Raw genomic sequence first — 18,516 nt, 5'->3', positions numbered from 1 at the left:
TTTCAGCGCTGTGTATGCGCTGTAAATTGACTGTTTTTCAGCCATACGGACAACCGAACCATTGGGAATAGTGCCCCACTGGCAGAGGTCAGGTAGGGGACGGTTTGGGGCTGGAAACAGGGCCAAAACCAGTAAATACAGCGTGCTGAATTTACTGTTTTTGGGCAGGCATCAGAGGGTTTATGCCAGTGGAAGTGAGTTCCAGCAGGGGAATTGGTTTCGCGCAAGTTTTGGGGCTGTAATACTGCCGAAATTTGGCCAAATCAAGTGGTATCTAGTTGGATATAGACAAAGGATTCCTGGGACTTAACTTTGTAAATTTACCCTCTCAAAGCATAAAGAAATACCGAAAGGAGCGCCAATTTTGGGGCCTACAAGTTGTCGGCGTCTGCTCGGGGCATTCTAGCTTCAGAGCCGTGTGTGTGCTTGAGTGTTAATTCCCGTCGCAGGTTACCTTTGCAAAGTGCTCTGTGTGTGTGTCTAAAGTAAGGAATTTCGGGTGAAAGCCAACGCCTACCACCCCACGGGCCGGTTTCAAGGTTCCGTTGCCGGGATATCAATCACTTTTTCCTCAAGAAGTGAGCTTCGGTTGTTTTGGGTAAAGACACAGAGTACAGGAACTTGGAATTACACTATGACTGAGAGGATGAATGACACCAAGGAAGAAGGTTTCTCTTCACAGAACAGACAGGAAATTCCGCATGTTTGCCCTGCCAAAAAGTGGTCAAATTAGGGCCGATTTTCTGCTGCGTTTTTAGGGTTTGCAAGTATGAACCAAGATGGGATAGGGAGAGGTCTCACGGTGGTAGATTGGCCACTAGATCTCCTGCGGGAGTGATGTGGGTCTGCCAGGTGACACGCTGCTTGCCGACTCTCTGAGACGATTGCTTGGATTCTTTGACGCATCGGTAAATCATCTTGAAATTTGAGCTTACTTGGTCATGGATGGTACATCAGGTTGTCGAATTATGTTCGTTTGCAGAGGCAAGAGCCTTTTGCACACGTAAAAGTTAAGGAACGGGTTGCAAGATGCTATGTGGTGAAGTTCAAGAACTATCCAGCTATGGATGCAAAGTGGATGGAAGAGCATTAACTGTCAGAGTCACCAAATGTATTGCAGCTTTACCTTGAGGCCTTTGGGTTACAGCCTACATGTTATGTCCCGCTCACAGGAGAGGGGATCGAGCCCAGATGCTGTCGGGATGGGCGTCCAGTGTCCGGGCGGACGTAGTGTGAATCCGGCCAGTGTGGCCGGCCATTATTATAAAAGGGAGGCCAAGGCCTCATTTGCAGTTATCGACCCCACTGGCAGAGTGCAAGTGGTTAGCCCACAAGGCTAGGAGTGCACGAGGTCACCTAGAGGAGGTGAGGCCGGGTGGTATGGGACGCTCGGTCTTACAGGTGCACGTCTATGTCCTCGGACGCTCGCCCCAGCATGGGGGAGCTGCCGGATGGTGGCTATGGTCGGGTGGTTTGTCCAACGAGCATCTGTAGGCGGTCCGTGTGGTCGGGAGATCCTATCTCCTCGTTCGTTTCATGGTATCAGAGCCGGCTTGGCTGCACGAGGGACCGTGTGCACACCTACGGAACGGTTTGGGTCGGAAAACCTCGCGTTTGCATAGTTTTTAGTGATTAAATTGCTGAAATTTCTTACTTTTCTTCTCGGAAGCATGTTTGCCGGTAAATAATACAGTTCGACTTCTGATTTTTGATAAAAATCAGCAAATTGACAGATGGGAGTGCTGGAAATTGAAAGATTTCTGACTGGTTTTCGATGAAAAGCAATGTATTTACCTTTAATTTGCTGTTTTGCATTAAATTTCAGAGTATGATATACTTTTACATCTTTCTGTAAATTCCTCTTCCTCTCTGTGAGCGTGATGACGCGCCAGGTAACATTCAAATTCCATTCACGCATGCTCTCTACACATGGATTACCAGCACTTTCCAGAGTTTCGACCAGCATGTTACCGCTCTGGAAAACGCGAATGTTCAGACGAACCTTCGCTTGGCCTCTCTCGAAGGGGTCGTACAGGGGCTCAGTTCCCGACTTTCTACTCTCGAAAATAGGGCTCAGTCGACGACTGCGCGTATTTCCGAGGACGAAACCCATCTCCAGCATTTGCGAACGCAGATTGCTGCTTTTGGGCGTTCACAGGGTGGTCCGACTGCCACAATTCCGTATAAGACTACAAATTTCTCAGGTGAAGAGGAGTGTACGGAATTGGCTGTAAATAACTGGTTGCACCAGTGGACCACATACTTTGATCTCCATGGGGAGCATGATGAACGGAGGATTCAGACGATTCCTCTTTATCTGCGCAGTAAGGCGCTTACCTGGTGGCGTGACATGACAGAAAAGCCTACGATGTGGGCTGATTTTTGCGTGAAATTCAAGAAGGATTTCGCAAAAATGGACCCTTTGAAAGCTTACACCAAACTTCAGAATCTTTCGATGAAAATTCTGTCTTTTGATAAATATACGAAAGCTTTCAAAGAGGCACTCACCTTCTACAAGGTGGATTCTACGCACGCCGTGCACATGTATCTGCGGAGATTGCATGAGAACTACCGTTGGGCCTTGATCAAGGATAAAGCCGCGACTGACGTCGAGGATGCAGTGGCACTGGCCAGGACGTTCCATTTGATCAATGGAGCGAATTATGAGAAGAAAAGAACTGCAGACCATCAATCCGGTGAGGGTGCTTCGAGGAAGCGACCTCGATTCCAGCATAAGTCCAAATCACCGCCGAGATCTTCTCAGGAAAAGAAGAAAGTCAAAAACGCTTCAGTTGCTGATGCAGTGAAGAAAGGAGCTTGCTTCGGATGTGGCCAGACAGGTCACCAAATCAAGGATTACCCTAAGAAGAAAAAGACGTAGAAACCGCAAGGCCGTCCTTCGATTCAAATTCACGAGATCTCAGGTAACTCTGATGTTGTTCAAGTTGAAATCCATCATTTAGCGCACAGTTCATGCACAAATTGTACTTTTAGCACCAAAGTGTTTGGTAAGCACGATCTTCTCCGTTTCCCCGGGAAGATCAATGGTCACGACGTGACCGTACTCCTTGATAATGGAAGCTCACACAATTTTGTGGATGCAAAATTGGTGCAGAAACTGAACCTGCAGACGCAGGATAGTGACCATGAGTATCGCGTGAAAATGGCTCGTGGCGTGGATACGGATGTATGGAATCGGATGGTTCCAGACTTGTCGCTCGAGCTGGTTGATTACAAAGAGAACCTGGACTTCCACATCATGCGCCTGGACAGAGCAGATGTTATTTTAGGAATTCCATGGTTTTATGATAAACAAGACTCATTGTATATAGACTATGTACATCACTCTCTTGTTTTTGTTAAGCAGAACATGCCTCATGTATCTGTGTTGCTTTGTAATCAGAAGTCTGTAAATAATGGTTTTGCAATACCAGTTGTTACTGCTTTGGAAATGTATAAAGAAATAAAGTCTTCTGATGTTGACTTTTATCAATGTGTACCATCTGCTTGGTTTGATTCATTAGTGCTTGGTACTTCTGTCACTGAATTTCGTAAAAATGTTTCATGTTCTTCCGTTGAACTTGGGGATTCCGACGAATCCAACTTTATCTAAGAAATCATGACTGATTTCAAGGATGTTTTTCCTAATGATCTACCTCCTGGCTTGCCGCCTTCGAGAGGAGTAGATCATGGCATTGAGTTGGTGGCTGGTAGTCAGCCCTTCTCAAAGCAACCCTATCGGTTTAGTAAAACCAAGGAGGACGAGATTCAACGACAGCTGAAGGATTATCTCGACAGGGGTTTTGTTCGGCCTAGCAAATCCCCGTGGAGAGCGCCAGTGCTACTTTCTCGAAAGAAGGATAACACTATGCGCTTCTGCGTGGATTACAAGGGGTTAAATAAACTCACTGTCAAGAACAAGTATTCGCTCCCGCGCATGGACGATCTGATAGATCGGCTCCATGGAGCGTTATATTTTACGAAGATAGACCTACGATCAGGCTATCATCAGATACGAATCAACTGGAAGATATTCCTAAGACAGGCTTCCATACGCGTTATGGTCACTATGAGTTTTTGGTTTTGTCTTTTGGTTTGACCAATGCTCTCGCTGCGTTCCAGCAGATGATGAATGATCTGCTGCGACCATTTTTAGGCAACTTCGTTCTTGTATTTCTCGATGATATCTTGATCTACAGCTGAAGTTTGCCTGAGCACCTAGTGCATATACGCACCGTTCTCGAAGTACTGAGAATTGAGAAGCTTTACACTAAGGCTTCGAAGTGTGAATTCTTTAAGAAAGAGCTTCTATACTTGGGTCACATCATTACTCGCGATGGAATTCGCGTCGACCCTGAAAAGTTGGATAAAGTGCGAAATTGGCCCATTCTCAAGAATGTGCCCCAAGTAAAGTCGTTTTTAGGCTTTACTGGATTCTTTTGCAAGTTTATCAAGGATTACTCTAAAGTTGCTGCTCCGCTTACGCAACTTTTAAAAGGAGGGGTGAAAGGGCCGAAGACCTCGGGTCCTCGTCGTAAAGGTAATCCCCCTGTTGTCTGGAATGAGCGTCTCGACGAGAGCTTTCGGACACTAAAGCACTTGGTGACTACTACGCCAATATTACACATTGTGGATCCTAGCAAACTGTTTGTGGTTGAAACGGATGCTAGTGATTATGCTATTGGTGCGGCATTATACCAGGATGGACGTCCTGTCGCGTTTGAAAGTAAGAAAGTAAGAAGCTTTCTGACGCTGAAATGCATTATCCAACGTATGAAAAGGAGCTTTATACTGTAGTCCACGCCCTGAGGAAATGGCGGCACTACTTGTATGGCTCTAAGTTTGTTGCATGGACAGATCATCATTCCTTGCGCTATATCTGTGATCAGGGTGATCTCAGAGGCCGGAAGGCTAGATGGGTTGAGCTTATGCAAGAGTTTGACTTTGAGATCCGTTATAGGAAAGGATCCAGCAATCGAGTTGCTGATGCGCTCGGCAGAATTCCTAAGGTTAGTGTATGGCTGAAATCTCGACGGATTTCTATCTCTCTCTCCGAGGGCTATGTCGTTCCGATAGCCATTTCGACAAGATATGAAACGAGGTCGAAGCGGGGCATGACTCGCATACAGGCTTGGGTGGTCCGGAGACCCAAGTGAGTGACAATATTCCATTAAAGGTGGACTATTGTTTAGAAATGGTAAAGTCTGCGTGCCGGAAATCGATGAGATTCGACAAAGGATTTTGTGCAATGCCACGATGTTCCTAGCGCTGGGCACCCAGGCAGCCAAAGCACTTTGGCTTTGGTCAAGCGATATTTCTATTGGCCAAAAATGCGCTCTTACATAGAGAGCTATGTGAAGAGATGCGCTCAGTGTCAGGTCAATAAGGCAGAGCGCCTTAGGAAAGCTGGCTTGCTACACCCATTGGAAATCCCAGATGCCAAGTGGCAGAGTATTTCCATGGATTTCATCGTTGGTTTGCCTAATACTAGTCGAGGCCACGACGCTATTTGGGTTGTGGTCAATAGACTCATAAAAATGGCGAAGTTTATACCAGCGAAGTCGACAATAAAAAGCCATGAGTTGGCGGTTTTATTTGTCCATCAGCTTTATAAGCTATATGGTCTCCCAGAGGACATCGTTAGTGATCGAGATACTAAGTTCACTGGTCGATTTTGGCGAGATGTGTTTGCTCATCTTCAAACAAAGTTGAGTATGTCGTCTTCTGACCATCCTGAGTCTGACGGTCAAACTGAGAGGATGAATCAAACGTTAGAGGACATGTTGAGAGCCTATGTCTCTCACAGGCAGTCTAATTGGGAAAGGTATTTTCCACAGTTAGAGTTTGCCTATAATAGTAGCAAGCATTCTGCTACTGGATTTAGCCCGTTCATGCTGATGTATGGATTTGAGCCTAAATCCCCGATTGCTATTGGCTTAGAGAAAGTCAAGGACCGCCAAGCTCGTGATTTCTTGTATGACATGCACGAGATGCTCGAATTGGCTAAAGATAGTATAAGAACGGCTCGTGATTGAGTCACTACTTATGCTAATCAAAAGAGATCTCCAAGGACTCTAGATGTGTAACAATGGGTTTATCTGAAGATACCCAAGGATTCCAAGACTATGCGAATAGGAAAGCATTATAAGCTTTCAGCTAGATATTGTGGTCCGTTCCTGATCACAAAGAAAATTGGCCAAGTTGCATACAAACTGGCTCTTCCTTCGGATGTTACTGTACATCCAATGTTTCATGTCAGCCGCCTTAAAGTGAAATTGGGCGAAGCTGATGTTGTCGTGCCTATCGAGGAAAATGTATGGCAAGATATGCAAACTGAGTATATTCCTCGAGAACCAGAAGCAGTTTTGGATCATCGTACCCGTCATTCGCGCCAAAAGGTTTATGACGAGTACTTAATCAAATGGAAGGGTCAATCTGAAAGGTTTGCTACTTGGGAACCTGTTAGAGCTTTGAAGGCTCAGTATCCCCACTTCATTGATGAGGACATCAATGGTTCTTAAGGGGGGAAGTATGTTATGTCCCGCTCCACAGGAGAGGGGATCTAGCCCAGATGCTGTCGGGATGGGCGTCTAGTGTCTGGACGGACGTAGGGCCGGCCATTATTATAAAAGGGAGGCCAAGGCCTCATTTGCAGTTATCGACCCCACTGGCAGAGTGCCAATGGTTAGCCCGCGAGGCTAGGAGTGCGCGAGGTCACCTCGAGGAGGTGAGGCCGGGTGGTATGGGACGCTCGGTCTTACAGGTGCACGCCTACGTCCTCGAACGCTAGCCCCAACACGGGGGGCTGCCGGATGGTGGCTATGGTCGGGTGGTTCGTCTGACGAGCATCTGTAAGCGGTCCGTGTGGCCGGGAGATCCTATCTCCTCGTTCGTTTCACTACGTATACCCCAACCCAATGTCTGCAAAGGAGAGGTAATGATAGAGCTAGCACATCAAATGTACTCATGGATTCAGTGCAACAGCAGTATACAGTTTGACAAAAGTATGAAGGTCTCATTCAGTCATTTGTACATATGTTTTGACAGTCTTTCTTGCGGATACATGCGATGATAAAAGGGTGCTTACCACACAAGATCATCTATGGCATGTATTTATAATATGCAATCGACGACGTTTGCGATTTCAAAAGGGGGGTATGTCACGAGGACGTGGCAACTGCTAACCTTAGTTGTTGGTTTCTTTCCAATGATTTTTGTTTAATTTTTAAGACCCTCTTTTTGAAGTTGCAAATGGTCGGACATTGTATGGCCAATATGAACGGTATTTTCACTCGCAGACGGGAAGTTGGTCAGCACTGGAACTCGTAAAGTAAAAGGATGTCTAGGCTCAGTTCAAGATAATGTAGGTCCCCTCGTCACACTTAGCAAGTTGGTGGATACTAGGAAGTGAACTCAATAAAGACATAAAGTCAAGGTGGGATCACCAACAGAAAGTATCCGGCAATTGGGCCACATTGCACTTTCGGATGCGGTCCCAATGAGGATAGATGGTCAAATGACCGGTGGAAGCCCAACGGAAGCATCTCCTAAAAATTAGGGAACTGCTATTTTGGGCCGTGAAATGTGTTCGCGTCATTACCTTCGGTATGACCAGGGGAACATTTTATTACTCTGCTGCAAAGTCAACCGATGCACCAGTTGAGGGATTTTTAAGCAGGAAGCCCAATGCGGGGAAATTGCATGTATGAGTGCCAAGTGGCACTTTTTGGCCAATTTACCAAGTTTGAGAGAACAGAACTCGTAACTGACTCTTTGGAGCAGTTTTGGAGGCTGAGAACTCTGATTTTCAGCCATTTCTCTCCATTTTTTAGCTTCCCATGACTTTACCTAGGACCAAGGAGCTCATTTTCAGCATTGGAAGGCATCAGATGCGTGTTTACAGGGCTGTTTTGCTGCGTTTTCAACGATACGCTGGTTTTGGTAGCCATGGAAATCTTCCCCTTTTGCATCTATTTGTTCACAGATGCATTACAGGTCACGCGCAGAAGAGGGGGCGCTCGATTTCTGCTTGGGGGATGCTTCATTGAGAACCTGTCACACGTTAAGAGCTATGGAGTGCTTTCTTTCCCTCCCATGTACAGTGAGGTGCTAGGAATGATGCCCTACACGCTACACACTGCTCTCTCTCCCCCCTACGTGCAGTTATGTGATGCCCCACAAGAGGGCTCTTCATTTGACTGATGTACAGCTGTGTGGGTTCATGCTTTTGTGTTGAGGCAAGAGCCTCCTTGAGCAGGAACAGGGGTAGCTAGCTGCTACTCCAAAGCAGGCATCGGTGAGGGTCATAACCTCACCGTACAGGTGCGTTTTCAGCACTGTGTATGCGCTGTAAATTGACTGTTTTTCAGCCATACGCACACTAGAACCATTGGGAATAGTGTCCCACTGGGAGAGGACAGCTAGGGGACGGTTTGGGGCTGAAAACAGGGCAAAAACCAGTAAATACAGCGTGCTGAATTTACTGTTTTTGGGCAGGAATCAGAGGGTTTATGCCAATGGAAGTGAGTTCCAGCAGGGGAATTGGTTTCGCGCAAGTTTTGGGACTGTTATGCTGCCGAAATTTGGCCAAATCAAGTGGTATCTAGTTGGATATAGACAAAGGATTCCCAGGACTCTACTTTGTAAATTTACCCTCTCAAAGTAAAAAGAAATACCGAAAGGGGCGCCAATTTTGGGGCCTACAGGTTGTCAGCGTCTGCTTGGGGCATTCTAGCTTCCGAGCCGTGTGTGTGCTTAAGTGTTAATTCCCGTCGCAAGTTACCTTTGTAAAGTGCTCTGTGTGTGTGTCTAAAGTAAAGAATTTCGGGTGAAATCCAACGCCTACCGCCCCACAGGCCGGTTTCACTTTCAGCATATTTTAGACACGGGGGTGATGCCGCAATGTTTCCCGGAGGGGCTGATTTTTCTTATCCCCAAAGGGGAGCAAGTATCTCATGACATTCGGCAGTGGAGGCCTATCACGATCCTCAACACTATATACAAAGTCTTAGCGAAGACTTTGAGTTTGAGGATCCAGCCCCTCCTAGGAGAGTTGATCCATGATACCTAGACTGGCTTTGTCAAGGAACGTAGTATCCTTGACAACATTTTTATCTTTTGGGAGGCTACTGCACTAGCTCGCTTGCTTGGTGAGGATCTGGTTGTTCTTCTTCTCGACTTTGAGAAGGCCTATGACAAAGTGGACTGGAGCTTTCTAGAGGGCACTATGCTGCGTATGGGTTTTGAGCCTGGCTGGATTCGAGGGATTGCAGCTCTATACACCACTGCTCAGAGTCAGGTGCTGATGGCAGCAGGCCGAGGGCCGAGTTTTGAGCTAACTCGCTCAGTTAGGCAGGGCTGCCCCCTTCCTCTTCTTGTTTTTCGCTGAGGCCATGAGTATGTATTTGATTGCAGAGGAGGTTGGATTGGGTGGCTGCAGTTACCTATTCGGGATGAGGATTTGTTGGACTCAGAGTTTGCTGATGATACAAGACTTTATTTGCATGGCCAGGAGGCCAATCTGCAGAGAGCGGAGCAGGCCTTGGATGTCTTTTGTGTGGCTTCGGGTGTGCTCATTAATTGGTGAAAGACAGTTGCTTTTTGGGTCAGTGAGTCTCCCACTCCCGAGTGGAGCCCAGACCCCGAATTTCATTGGATACCCCGTGGCACTGCAGTACGGTACCTGGGTTGTCAGGTTGGATTGGACTTATCTCCAGAGCAGCAGACTTCTCCACTTCTTCTGTGCATACGAGAGAAGATTCTATATTGGAGCTCAGCGAGATTATCTCTAGCAGGGAGGGTGGTGGTGACCAACCAAGTTTTGCTGGCTACCATGTGGTACATCACTTCATGTTGGAAATTCTCTAGTTCTTGTATCAGACAGATCCAGAGGCTGATCAGAAACTTCCTTTGGTCAGGGCAAGACGGTCACTCTGCCCGGGCCAAAGTAGCTTGGTCAGTCATCACTTTACCCCCGGCAAAGGGGGGTCTTCAATCTTGGCATCATTGATCCCACAGATCAGAGCAGAGCACTGCTAGGGAAGCTCATTGTGCGAAGGCTTCTTCTCGGTGCCGAGCGGTGGAAGGAGTTCTTACTTAGGCGGATTCAGGCCCGAGCTCCCCTAGCAGGAGGTATTTGGGCACAAGAGACCAGATGGATCTTCACTGAGATAAGGAGGACAGGCCTAAGCAGAGACTGGGAGGATCGTTTTGCTTTGAGCATATTACGGGCTTGGGAGTTGCTTCGCCTTGGCCTACAGCAGCAACAGCCATCTTGTATAGAGGAGAGAGCGCGGTAGCCTTTGATATAGAGTCCCTCTGTGCGCACAGAGCAGGGACATATGTTGGGATCCACGACAAGACTAGCATGGGGACCCATGGCTGATGGCCCTGCACGCAGCTTTGGGGATTGGCAGGCTTTTTGCAGACTTCCAGAGGAGATACAGATGGAGAGGCTGAACCACTTTCGGGGCGGACAGACTACGAGAGAGGAGATTCAGACAGCCATTACAGCACAGTGGGAGGAGCCATTTGATCCGACGGCCCCTCGATGGATGGGGGCTTTCACGCAGCTATGGACTTTGATTGCAGTCAGAGCATCTACCGGGATGACGGGAGGCTGCAGAGAGTGGAGGAGGAGTCTCCATTGATTGAGGGATGTACTTTTCAGAGGATCAGAGTTGTGGGTGCTGCTTCACAGAAGTGGCACATAGACCCGGATCCAGGAGAGCTTGACACGACTTGGCGATTATGGGTCTATGGCTCTCGACCGCTGGCACAACTTCACTGGGACCCAGGCGAGCGGATGTGGGAGGACCCTTTAGCTTCACCAGGGGCTCCTGATATCTCCTTCTTTCAGTACACAGTGCGACTGGGGAGATACATTTTGACGTCATGGCGGGCAGCCATCCGAGCTGCAGCAGAGCATTGGAGACGACAGGGCCTCTCACAGGCCTTCCTAAAGGATTTCTGGGCGAGACTTTGGGCATCACGTCAGGCCCGTCGGGTCACTTGTATGAGCAGTTTGTTATTAGCATGGGGAGCCTTTCCCCGAACTCTGTTTCTCCCTCATTCTGAGAGGTCGTGTCTCTTTCTACTTCAGTAATCTCTCTTCTCCACGGTTGCCTTGTTCATGTATGTGGCATTGCACGTGTTCTCTTGTGTCAAAGGATCTTAAAGGAGTCGGGCCAGATCCGGGTCAAGGTGTCCATTGGATCAGAGGCCAGTTCTTGTCTTCATTGCAACTTCCGTTGCCTATTCTAACAAATCTCTCCCTCCCTCAATATGCATTCATTTCTTTATTTACATGTTTATAATTTGCATTTATAGATATAGAAGTTATATACTGAAACCACACTGGTAACACTATGTAACAACATTCTTCTACCAAAACGAAAATAAAGCATTCTCAAAACATGTGCAAAAATGAAGGCCAAAACGAAGCTGAAAAATGATAATACCTCTAACGGATACTCAACAATGCTTGTGGCAAGGTGTTTTTTAATAACAACCCTAATACGAAGTTCAAGAATGAAACAAGAGCTACTTAGCAAAAAAGCAGCTTACCCACGAGCGATTCCTGTATGGTAATACTTCTATTATAACAGGCAAGAGCCTCCTGTTTGTTTCCAAGTGCCAAGTACACATTGCCCATGTGCTCTAAGAAGGCATCAAGAAAAGGTTCGTGCACTTCCATGTTTGCTAAGACATCCTTCATCTGGAAACAAAAAAGCAGGGTGGTTTTTTCTCTTTCTTTCTTTTTTTTCTTTTTTTTTTTTGGGGGGGGGGGGGGGGGGGGGGGATTTTTTCGAAATTGAAATCCTTCAACAATAATTATTCAGAAGAAGCTAGTTCAAAATCTGATGATTGAGCAGAAAGCCAACTCAACCTGATTAAGCATTTGTCTAGCAGCTTCTAAATCCTGCAACATCAGAGACAGCTGTAAGAGAACTTCCAGCATGGCTGCCTGTTCGAGACCCTTGTTTCCTTGGTTCAATTGTTCTACAAGTGTCTTAAAATTTGCTTTGACAAGAGCAGCAGGTGTCTCTCTATCTCCGTTTTCAATCATGCTTTCCAATTTCCTCTGAAAATCTCTCAATTCATTCAAATAATCACCAAAATCATTTGAATGTTCTGATAGTGGATTCTCCTGCGAAGTACGTCTGTAATCACAGTCAAAACTCTTAGAAAACAAGACTGCCGTGTCTACTTTCTCCATTTGTCATGGAAGCAGGCAAAGCATTGAATGCTCTAGTCACAGCCCCTAACAGGTGCATACCACAAATGTATGGAATTTGTATGCGCACCCTTAGTACAAACACATAAAGAGATACATTGATTTAGCTTCTCACCTCTACTTACAAACTTGCAAATTTACTCTCCCTCGTTTGAGTGTTCATGTAGACATATTCAGTATTGAATCGTGAGTTCTAATTCACATGGTGGATATGAGTGCGCATCTGCTCCCATGTACTGGTACATGGTCCTTTCACCATTGCCTTTGGATAACAGGTTTTTTGTTTGGGTGCCCAGTTATTCAAAAACATGATGGAGCCATGCACATGTAGTCTTGAAAGAAAATGATTATAAACAGGTTGAGAAGAGTACTGAAACACACCCAGTAATTTCAACCAATCCGCCTGCAGTTTTGTCAAAAATCACATCCTCTAACTCTACATTTTGTCCTTCAGTTGTAGCCACGCTGTTACTGCTGACTCTTCTGGTGGTTGCACGTCCACCCCATCTGTGCACAAAACAAAAAATCACCAAGAAAGTACCAAGAGTTGGAGAGTGGAATAACTCAATTTGACACAAGTCAAAACATCTAAGCACAAAGCTCAACAAGACGCATGGAGGCAAGCCAGTGTGCGTGTGTGTGTGTGTGTGTGTGTGTGTGTGAGAGAGAGAGAGAGAGAGAGAGAGAGAGAGAATGAAATGAAATGTTATATTAACATCTTCAAAAGGCCAATGTGACCTATGAGACCAGAAAGTTACAATGTGGTGGATCTGATACAAAGTCTGAGTAACAAAAAAAAAAGAAAAAAAAAAGTCCAATCTGGTCTATGAGACAATTACCAAATTACATCCATGTCTGATGTGATCTCATCAAAATAACATCCTAAACTAAAGGTAAGCGAGGACACTAGAAGCGCCAAATTTCCAGAAGAGGGGAAGATCTGGTAATCTCTCTCCTCGTGGATGTAGGTACTACTACGATGTAAACCTACCATACGAGTTACTAGGCACCCTTACTACTATCGCAGAATATCAGCCTTGATGATGACTCTGTCATGCGAGCAAGTATTGCCACCCGAATAGTCCTGTCGTGAAAACCTTGCGGGTGAAGATGAAAGGTAAGGGTGCTCGGAGGTATTTACAATGGTTCCATGTCAACAGAATTGGATGCATGCTACATAAGAATGCAAATGCGAAAGAGGGTTAGGGATCCTTTCTCCAAATCCTTTTGTATCCTTATACAAGAAAAGTAGGTCTTGGTACACAAGATCTAAATCTTCGTGTATCCTATGCCGATCTTTGTTCATGATGAAGAGATTATGTGTCACATGACACATCCAACCCTATGTGTCCGTGGACAAGCTACCGCATAATCAGGGTTCAGTTCAGTCCAGTCAGTCTAGATTAGAAGCGATCTGGCACTTTTGTGAGTCTATTCGTAGACCGTGCATGCCCAGTCACTTAGTGTAGATGCATATCCTCTGGTTGCACACAACATGCTCATAAGCATTCCCATCAGAATCAGTCAGGGGAATTTTCCAGTGATTTTAGCCTATTTTCCCTATTTTTGACATTTTTCACTTATTAATTTAAGTGACTTCCCAACAAAAGTAGGTAGGGCAATTTGGGTAAGAAAATATATAAGCAAACCAAAGTTAGCACTAAATGGCAGAAGAGGCAACAGGAGCTAAGCTCAGCAGACAACTTCTCAGCAGAACCTTGGTGGATTCCCTCCAAGTCAGATCCCAGCCTTGGCGTTTTTGCATCAAGCACCATCGCCAAGCAGTCTCTCTCCCTAGCGTTTTTCTCATCAAGAGATTATCGCCAAAAGAACCAACAAGATAGCGTTTGTGCATCAGATCCCCTGGCATTTTTGTTTTTCAGCATGCAGCGATTTTCAGCCATAAGAAAACCTACAAATTCAGCCCTAAAAGAGCAGCAGATTCAGCCCAAAGATCATCGGTTTTCAACCCTACAGTAGACGCACTTTTCCAGCCTTAAAGACAGCAGGAACCAGCATTTTCCCAAGCGTTTTCAAACAGGCCAGATTTCAGCCCATAGAGTTTTTGGACAGCAGATAAAAGATTGCAGATTTCAGCCCTTAGGTCGCTGTCGTCGTCGTCATCGCCAACATAGTCTAGACTTGCATCAATCTCATGCATCCCATTTGTACCAGATTGTGCAATCATAGTAGACCACTCTCGCCGACAAGAGTGGGGCCTTCGAAGGAGGGTTTTACAACGTCTCTGGTGTCGTATCTCTCTTCTCTCTCTATCTCTCAGTCTCATTCACTTGCACGTACAGTGTCCATTCACTTTGTTTGTGATCATAGCACTCTCTTATTAAGAACGGAAGACTCTCCCTTCCATAAGAACAAAAGGAACCTTGAGCACAGTTCAGAGCACTCATCTTGAGCAAAGCGCAAACATTCATTCCACTACACCTAACATTGGTATCAGAACTTTGGCAGTGTTCTGTATCACTCAAGGGAAGAACCACAAGAATCACAAGAATTTTTTTTGCTTGTTGCAATCGCACGAACCCAAGTTCGCTTGGGCGTGTCGATTCCTAATCGTGTTTTTGAAGAGTGACAGGAATCCCAGGAAAGAAGGGCTTGTCCAGCCTCCCCTTGTGCCTCTTTTCACTCATTGAGAGTGGACCGTGCACTTAGCAGCCGGCCAATCGACGTGAGGTGGGAAAAAGCAACCTTGGTGTGAGCGCAAGGAGACCAAGGGGTGCACCCGCCGAAAAGAGTAGAACTCGGGTGAAGAGAAGATCGTTCTCAAATGCAGTTTGCAAGCGAAAGAAAATCTCAAGAACCTCAAGAACCTCAAGACCCGCAAGAACCCAAGTTCCTCGTGAACTTCAGAACCCAAGACCACAAGAACCCACGACTTCAGAATGGTCATCACTCGAAGCGGAATGGATACTTCGCTTGGAGGTGATGAGCATGAGAGAGGCGAAGAAGAATTTTCCCCACCAGGAGGTTTTTCTAACCCTTCCCCATCTACGACAAAGATTGAACTAACTCCTATGGAGGAGTTGGACCAGATGTTTATGAAAAGGACTTTAGAACGCGAAAAGAGAGACGCAGAAAGAAGAGCAGAAAGAAAAGCAGAAATGGACCGCAGACACCTAAGAAAGAATTGCAGCCACCGTCAAAGGAATGAGCGACCAACACATGAAAGAGTTCCTGCAACTCGTTTCTCAAGCTCAGGCACAGCTGCAAGAGATTCGGGAAAAGGAGACTCTCTCAGTCTCTTCTTCTCCAAAGCATGACACACAAGATTTGCATGTATGTGATAAGCATGATGATTTGAATGACAAGCATGATGATTTAGATGACAAAGATAAGCATGATGATTTGAATGATATTGCTAAGCATGATGATTTGGATGCCAATGACAAGCATGATGATTTGCATGATCAAGATGTGATTTCTCACGAGCATGATGATTTGCATGATCAAGATGTGATTTCTCACAAGCATGATGAGTTGCATAAAGATGATGTGATTGTTCACAAGGATGATGTGTTAGTGGATGCTTTTTCTAGCGAAGCTAACCTTGTAGTAGATTCGATCAATCACGAAGAACCGATCTTGGCTTTCGAGTCGAGGTCCAAAGAACCCCCACAGTACGATTCGATCATTCAGGAGGAAGCGATCTTGGCTCTCGAGCCTAGGTCCAAAGAACCCTCACAGGAAGTACTATGTGTTCGCATGATTGATACGCACGCATTGATCGAGTGTTTCATTCATGATCGTTTCCTGTATTTTAGTCAGCATCTTTATATGATCCCTTTTCCTAGGCATGACATATTGTACGTTGAGCACATTTCACTCATGAATGAGCACAAATGTATGCGGATTTTTCATGAAAAGCTGAAAAGTATGTATGTAAGGAAGTCACATTCCATGTCTCTTCCTTGGCATGACACATTCGTAGAAAGAGCACAAGAAAGATTGAGCATCAAGCATAGGCATTTCCATTGTGTTTTCCCACATTTGATTGATTTAGATCAGAAAGACACTATTTGATCTCATTGTTTCCGTGTGTGTGGTGAACGGTTTGGCACTCCGTCTCTATGTTCATCTACATTGCATACACAGTCTTTAGAGAAGACAAGATTTTTCCATTCACTTTATATGGAATAGGTATGTTCATGTTTTTGTGTTGGAAGTAATTTCAGGAATTTTCAGCCGTGGAGATTCTTGAAGAAGAAAGAAGCATGACTCTCGACGAAGTTGAAGCATCGAAGGAGCCACAGAAGACTTTGTATCGCTTTCAGCGCGGCCCAAAGAAGCAAGCGTTGCAAACCTTTATGAAGTTCAAGTACCGCACCACCCACACATTAGAGTGGGCCGAAGAAGAGTCCCTTCCAAGATTCCGGATGCTATTGGCGATCTCCCTCGACGCCATACAGTTCAGTACCAGTATCTCACTTTGAAAAGGAGGGGATGTCACGTGACACATCCAACCCTATGTGTTCGTGGACAAGCTACAGCATGATCAGGGTTCAGTTCAGTCCACTCAGTCTAGATTAGAAGTGATCTCGCACTTTTGTAAGTCTATTCGTAGACCGTGCATGCCCAGTCACTTAGTGTAGATGTGTATCCTCTGGTTGACACAGCATGATCATAAGCATTCCCATCAGAATTACTCAAGGGAATTTTCCAGTGATTTTAGCCTATTTTCCCTATTTTTGACATTTTTCACTTATTAATTTAAGTGACTTCCCAACAAAAGTAGGTAGGGCAGTTTGGGTAAGAAAATATATAAGAAAACCAAAGTTAGCACTAAATGGCAGAAGAGGCAACAAGAGCCAAGCCCAGCAGGCAATTTCTCAGCAGAACCTTGGTGGATTCCCTCCAAGTCAGATCCCAGCCTTGGCGTTTTTGCATCAAGCACCATCGCCAAGTAGTCTCTCTCCCTTGCATTTTTCTCATCAAGAGATTATCGCCAGAAGAACCAGCAAGATAGTGTTTGTGCATCAGATCCCCTAGCGTTTTTGTTTTTCAGCATGCCGCGATTTTCAGCCATAAGAAAACCTGCAAATTCAGCCCTAAAAGAGTAGCAGATTCAGCCCAAAGATCATCGGTTTTCAGCCCTACAGTAGACGCACTTTTCCAGCCTTAAAGACAACACTAACCAGCGTTTTCCCAAGCGTTTTCAAACAGGCCAGATTTCAGCCCATAGAGTTTTTGGACAGCAGATAAAAGACTGCAGATTTCAGCCCTTAGGTCGCCGTCGCCGTCGTCATCGCCGACATAGCCTAGACTTGCATCAGTCTCATGCATCCCATTTGTACCAGATTGTGCAATCATAGTAGACCACTCTCGTGGGGCCTTCGGAGGAGGGTTTTACAACGTCTCTGGTGTCGTATCTCTCTTCTCTCTCTATCTCTCAGTCTCATTCACTTGCACGTACAATGTCCCATTCACTTTGTTTGTGATCATAGCACTCTCTTATTAAGAACGGAAGGCTCTCCCTTCCATAAGAACAAAAGGAACCTTGAGCACAGCTCGGAGCACTCATCTTGAGCAAAGCGCAAACATTCATTCCGCTGCATCTTACATTATGCCTTAAGGGTATCCGAGACATAGCGATGAAGACGGGAGCACGTCCGATGCGCAATGGACTCAAGGTGGGAGAGGCTAATAAGTACGGGGCAGCAGGAACACTAAACTTCTTTGGGAGTATCCCTGCTGCCCATCTGCCTGACTGTGGTGTTGCCCTACTGCTGGGAGGGAAAAACACCGGGGCTAAAAAAACGCTCAGCTGATCTACTCCGTACCCATCACCCACCCTAGGGCTGCCCCAAAAAAAGCACCAGGAGCCCAACAAGGCTATGGGAAAAATCTGGCAAGGCTAATGGCCATGGAACCAAGCCAAAAACCCGAGCCAAGCATGGCTAAACACACCCGACATGAGAAAACAACCTCATACTCGCCGGGCATGACCACAAACCAGCCCTCACTCCCTAACACCTGTCCCTGGGAGAAACTGGGACGGATTGGACGAATCCAAAGATGTGCCATAACTCTAACAGGTATTTCTTTATTCATTAAGTTCTCAAATTTACAAGAGTTTATGCGACCATGCATTGTTTTAGAACTGGGACCCTACCCTAGATTTTATAGACACTTGCCTGTTAAAAGCAACTTAAAAGTCATTGGCTATTTTAAAGGCCACAGAGTAGTCTACTTTCAATAACTTGAGCCCAAAAAGCTCTCCAACGTTTAAAAACAACCACATCACCCTCAATCCATATGCTACCACA

General features: G+C 45.8%; 1 protein-coding gene across 2 annotated transcripts in view; it reads right to left on the bottom strand.

Moving 5' to 3' along the window:
* Positions 1-18,516, bottom strand: part of LOC147460553 (uncharacterized) — an 83,955-nt gene that overhangs the window by 40,456 nt on the left and 24,983 nt on the right. For both annotated transcript variants that reach the window (XM_086507987.1, XM_086507991.1), the window contains exons 3-5: positions 12,617-12,742; positions 11,888-12,161; positions 11,566-11,716 (exon numbers count right to left, since the gene is read on the bottom strand). In XM_086507987.1, the coding sequence (XP_086364113.1) occupies positions 11,566-11,716; positions 11,888-12,161; positions 12,617-12,742 (551 nt within the window). The remainder of the gene's footprint in view (positions 1-11,565; positions 11,717-11,887; positions 12,162-12,616; positions 12,743-18,516) is intronic.

The sequence above is a fragment of the Adiantum capillus-veneris genome, chromosome 3 (assembly GCF_014529385.1).
Source record: "Adiantum capillus-veneris isolate H3 chromosome 3, ASM1452938v2, whole genome shotgun sequence".
Taxonomy (NCBI): domain Eukaryota; kingdom Viridiplantae; phylum Streptophyta; class Polypodiopsida; order Polypodiales; family Pteridaceae; genus Adiantum; species Adiantum capillus-veneris.
The sequence above is the reverse complement of the archived record's forward strand: the minus strand, read 5'-3'. Positions and strand labels throughout refer to the sequence as shown.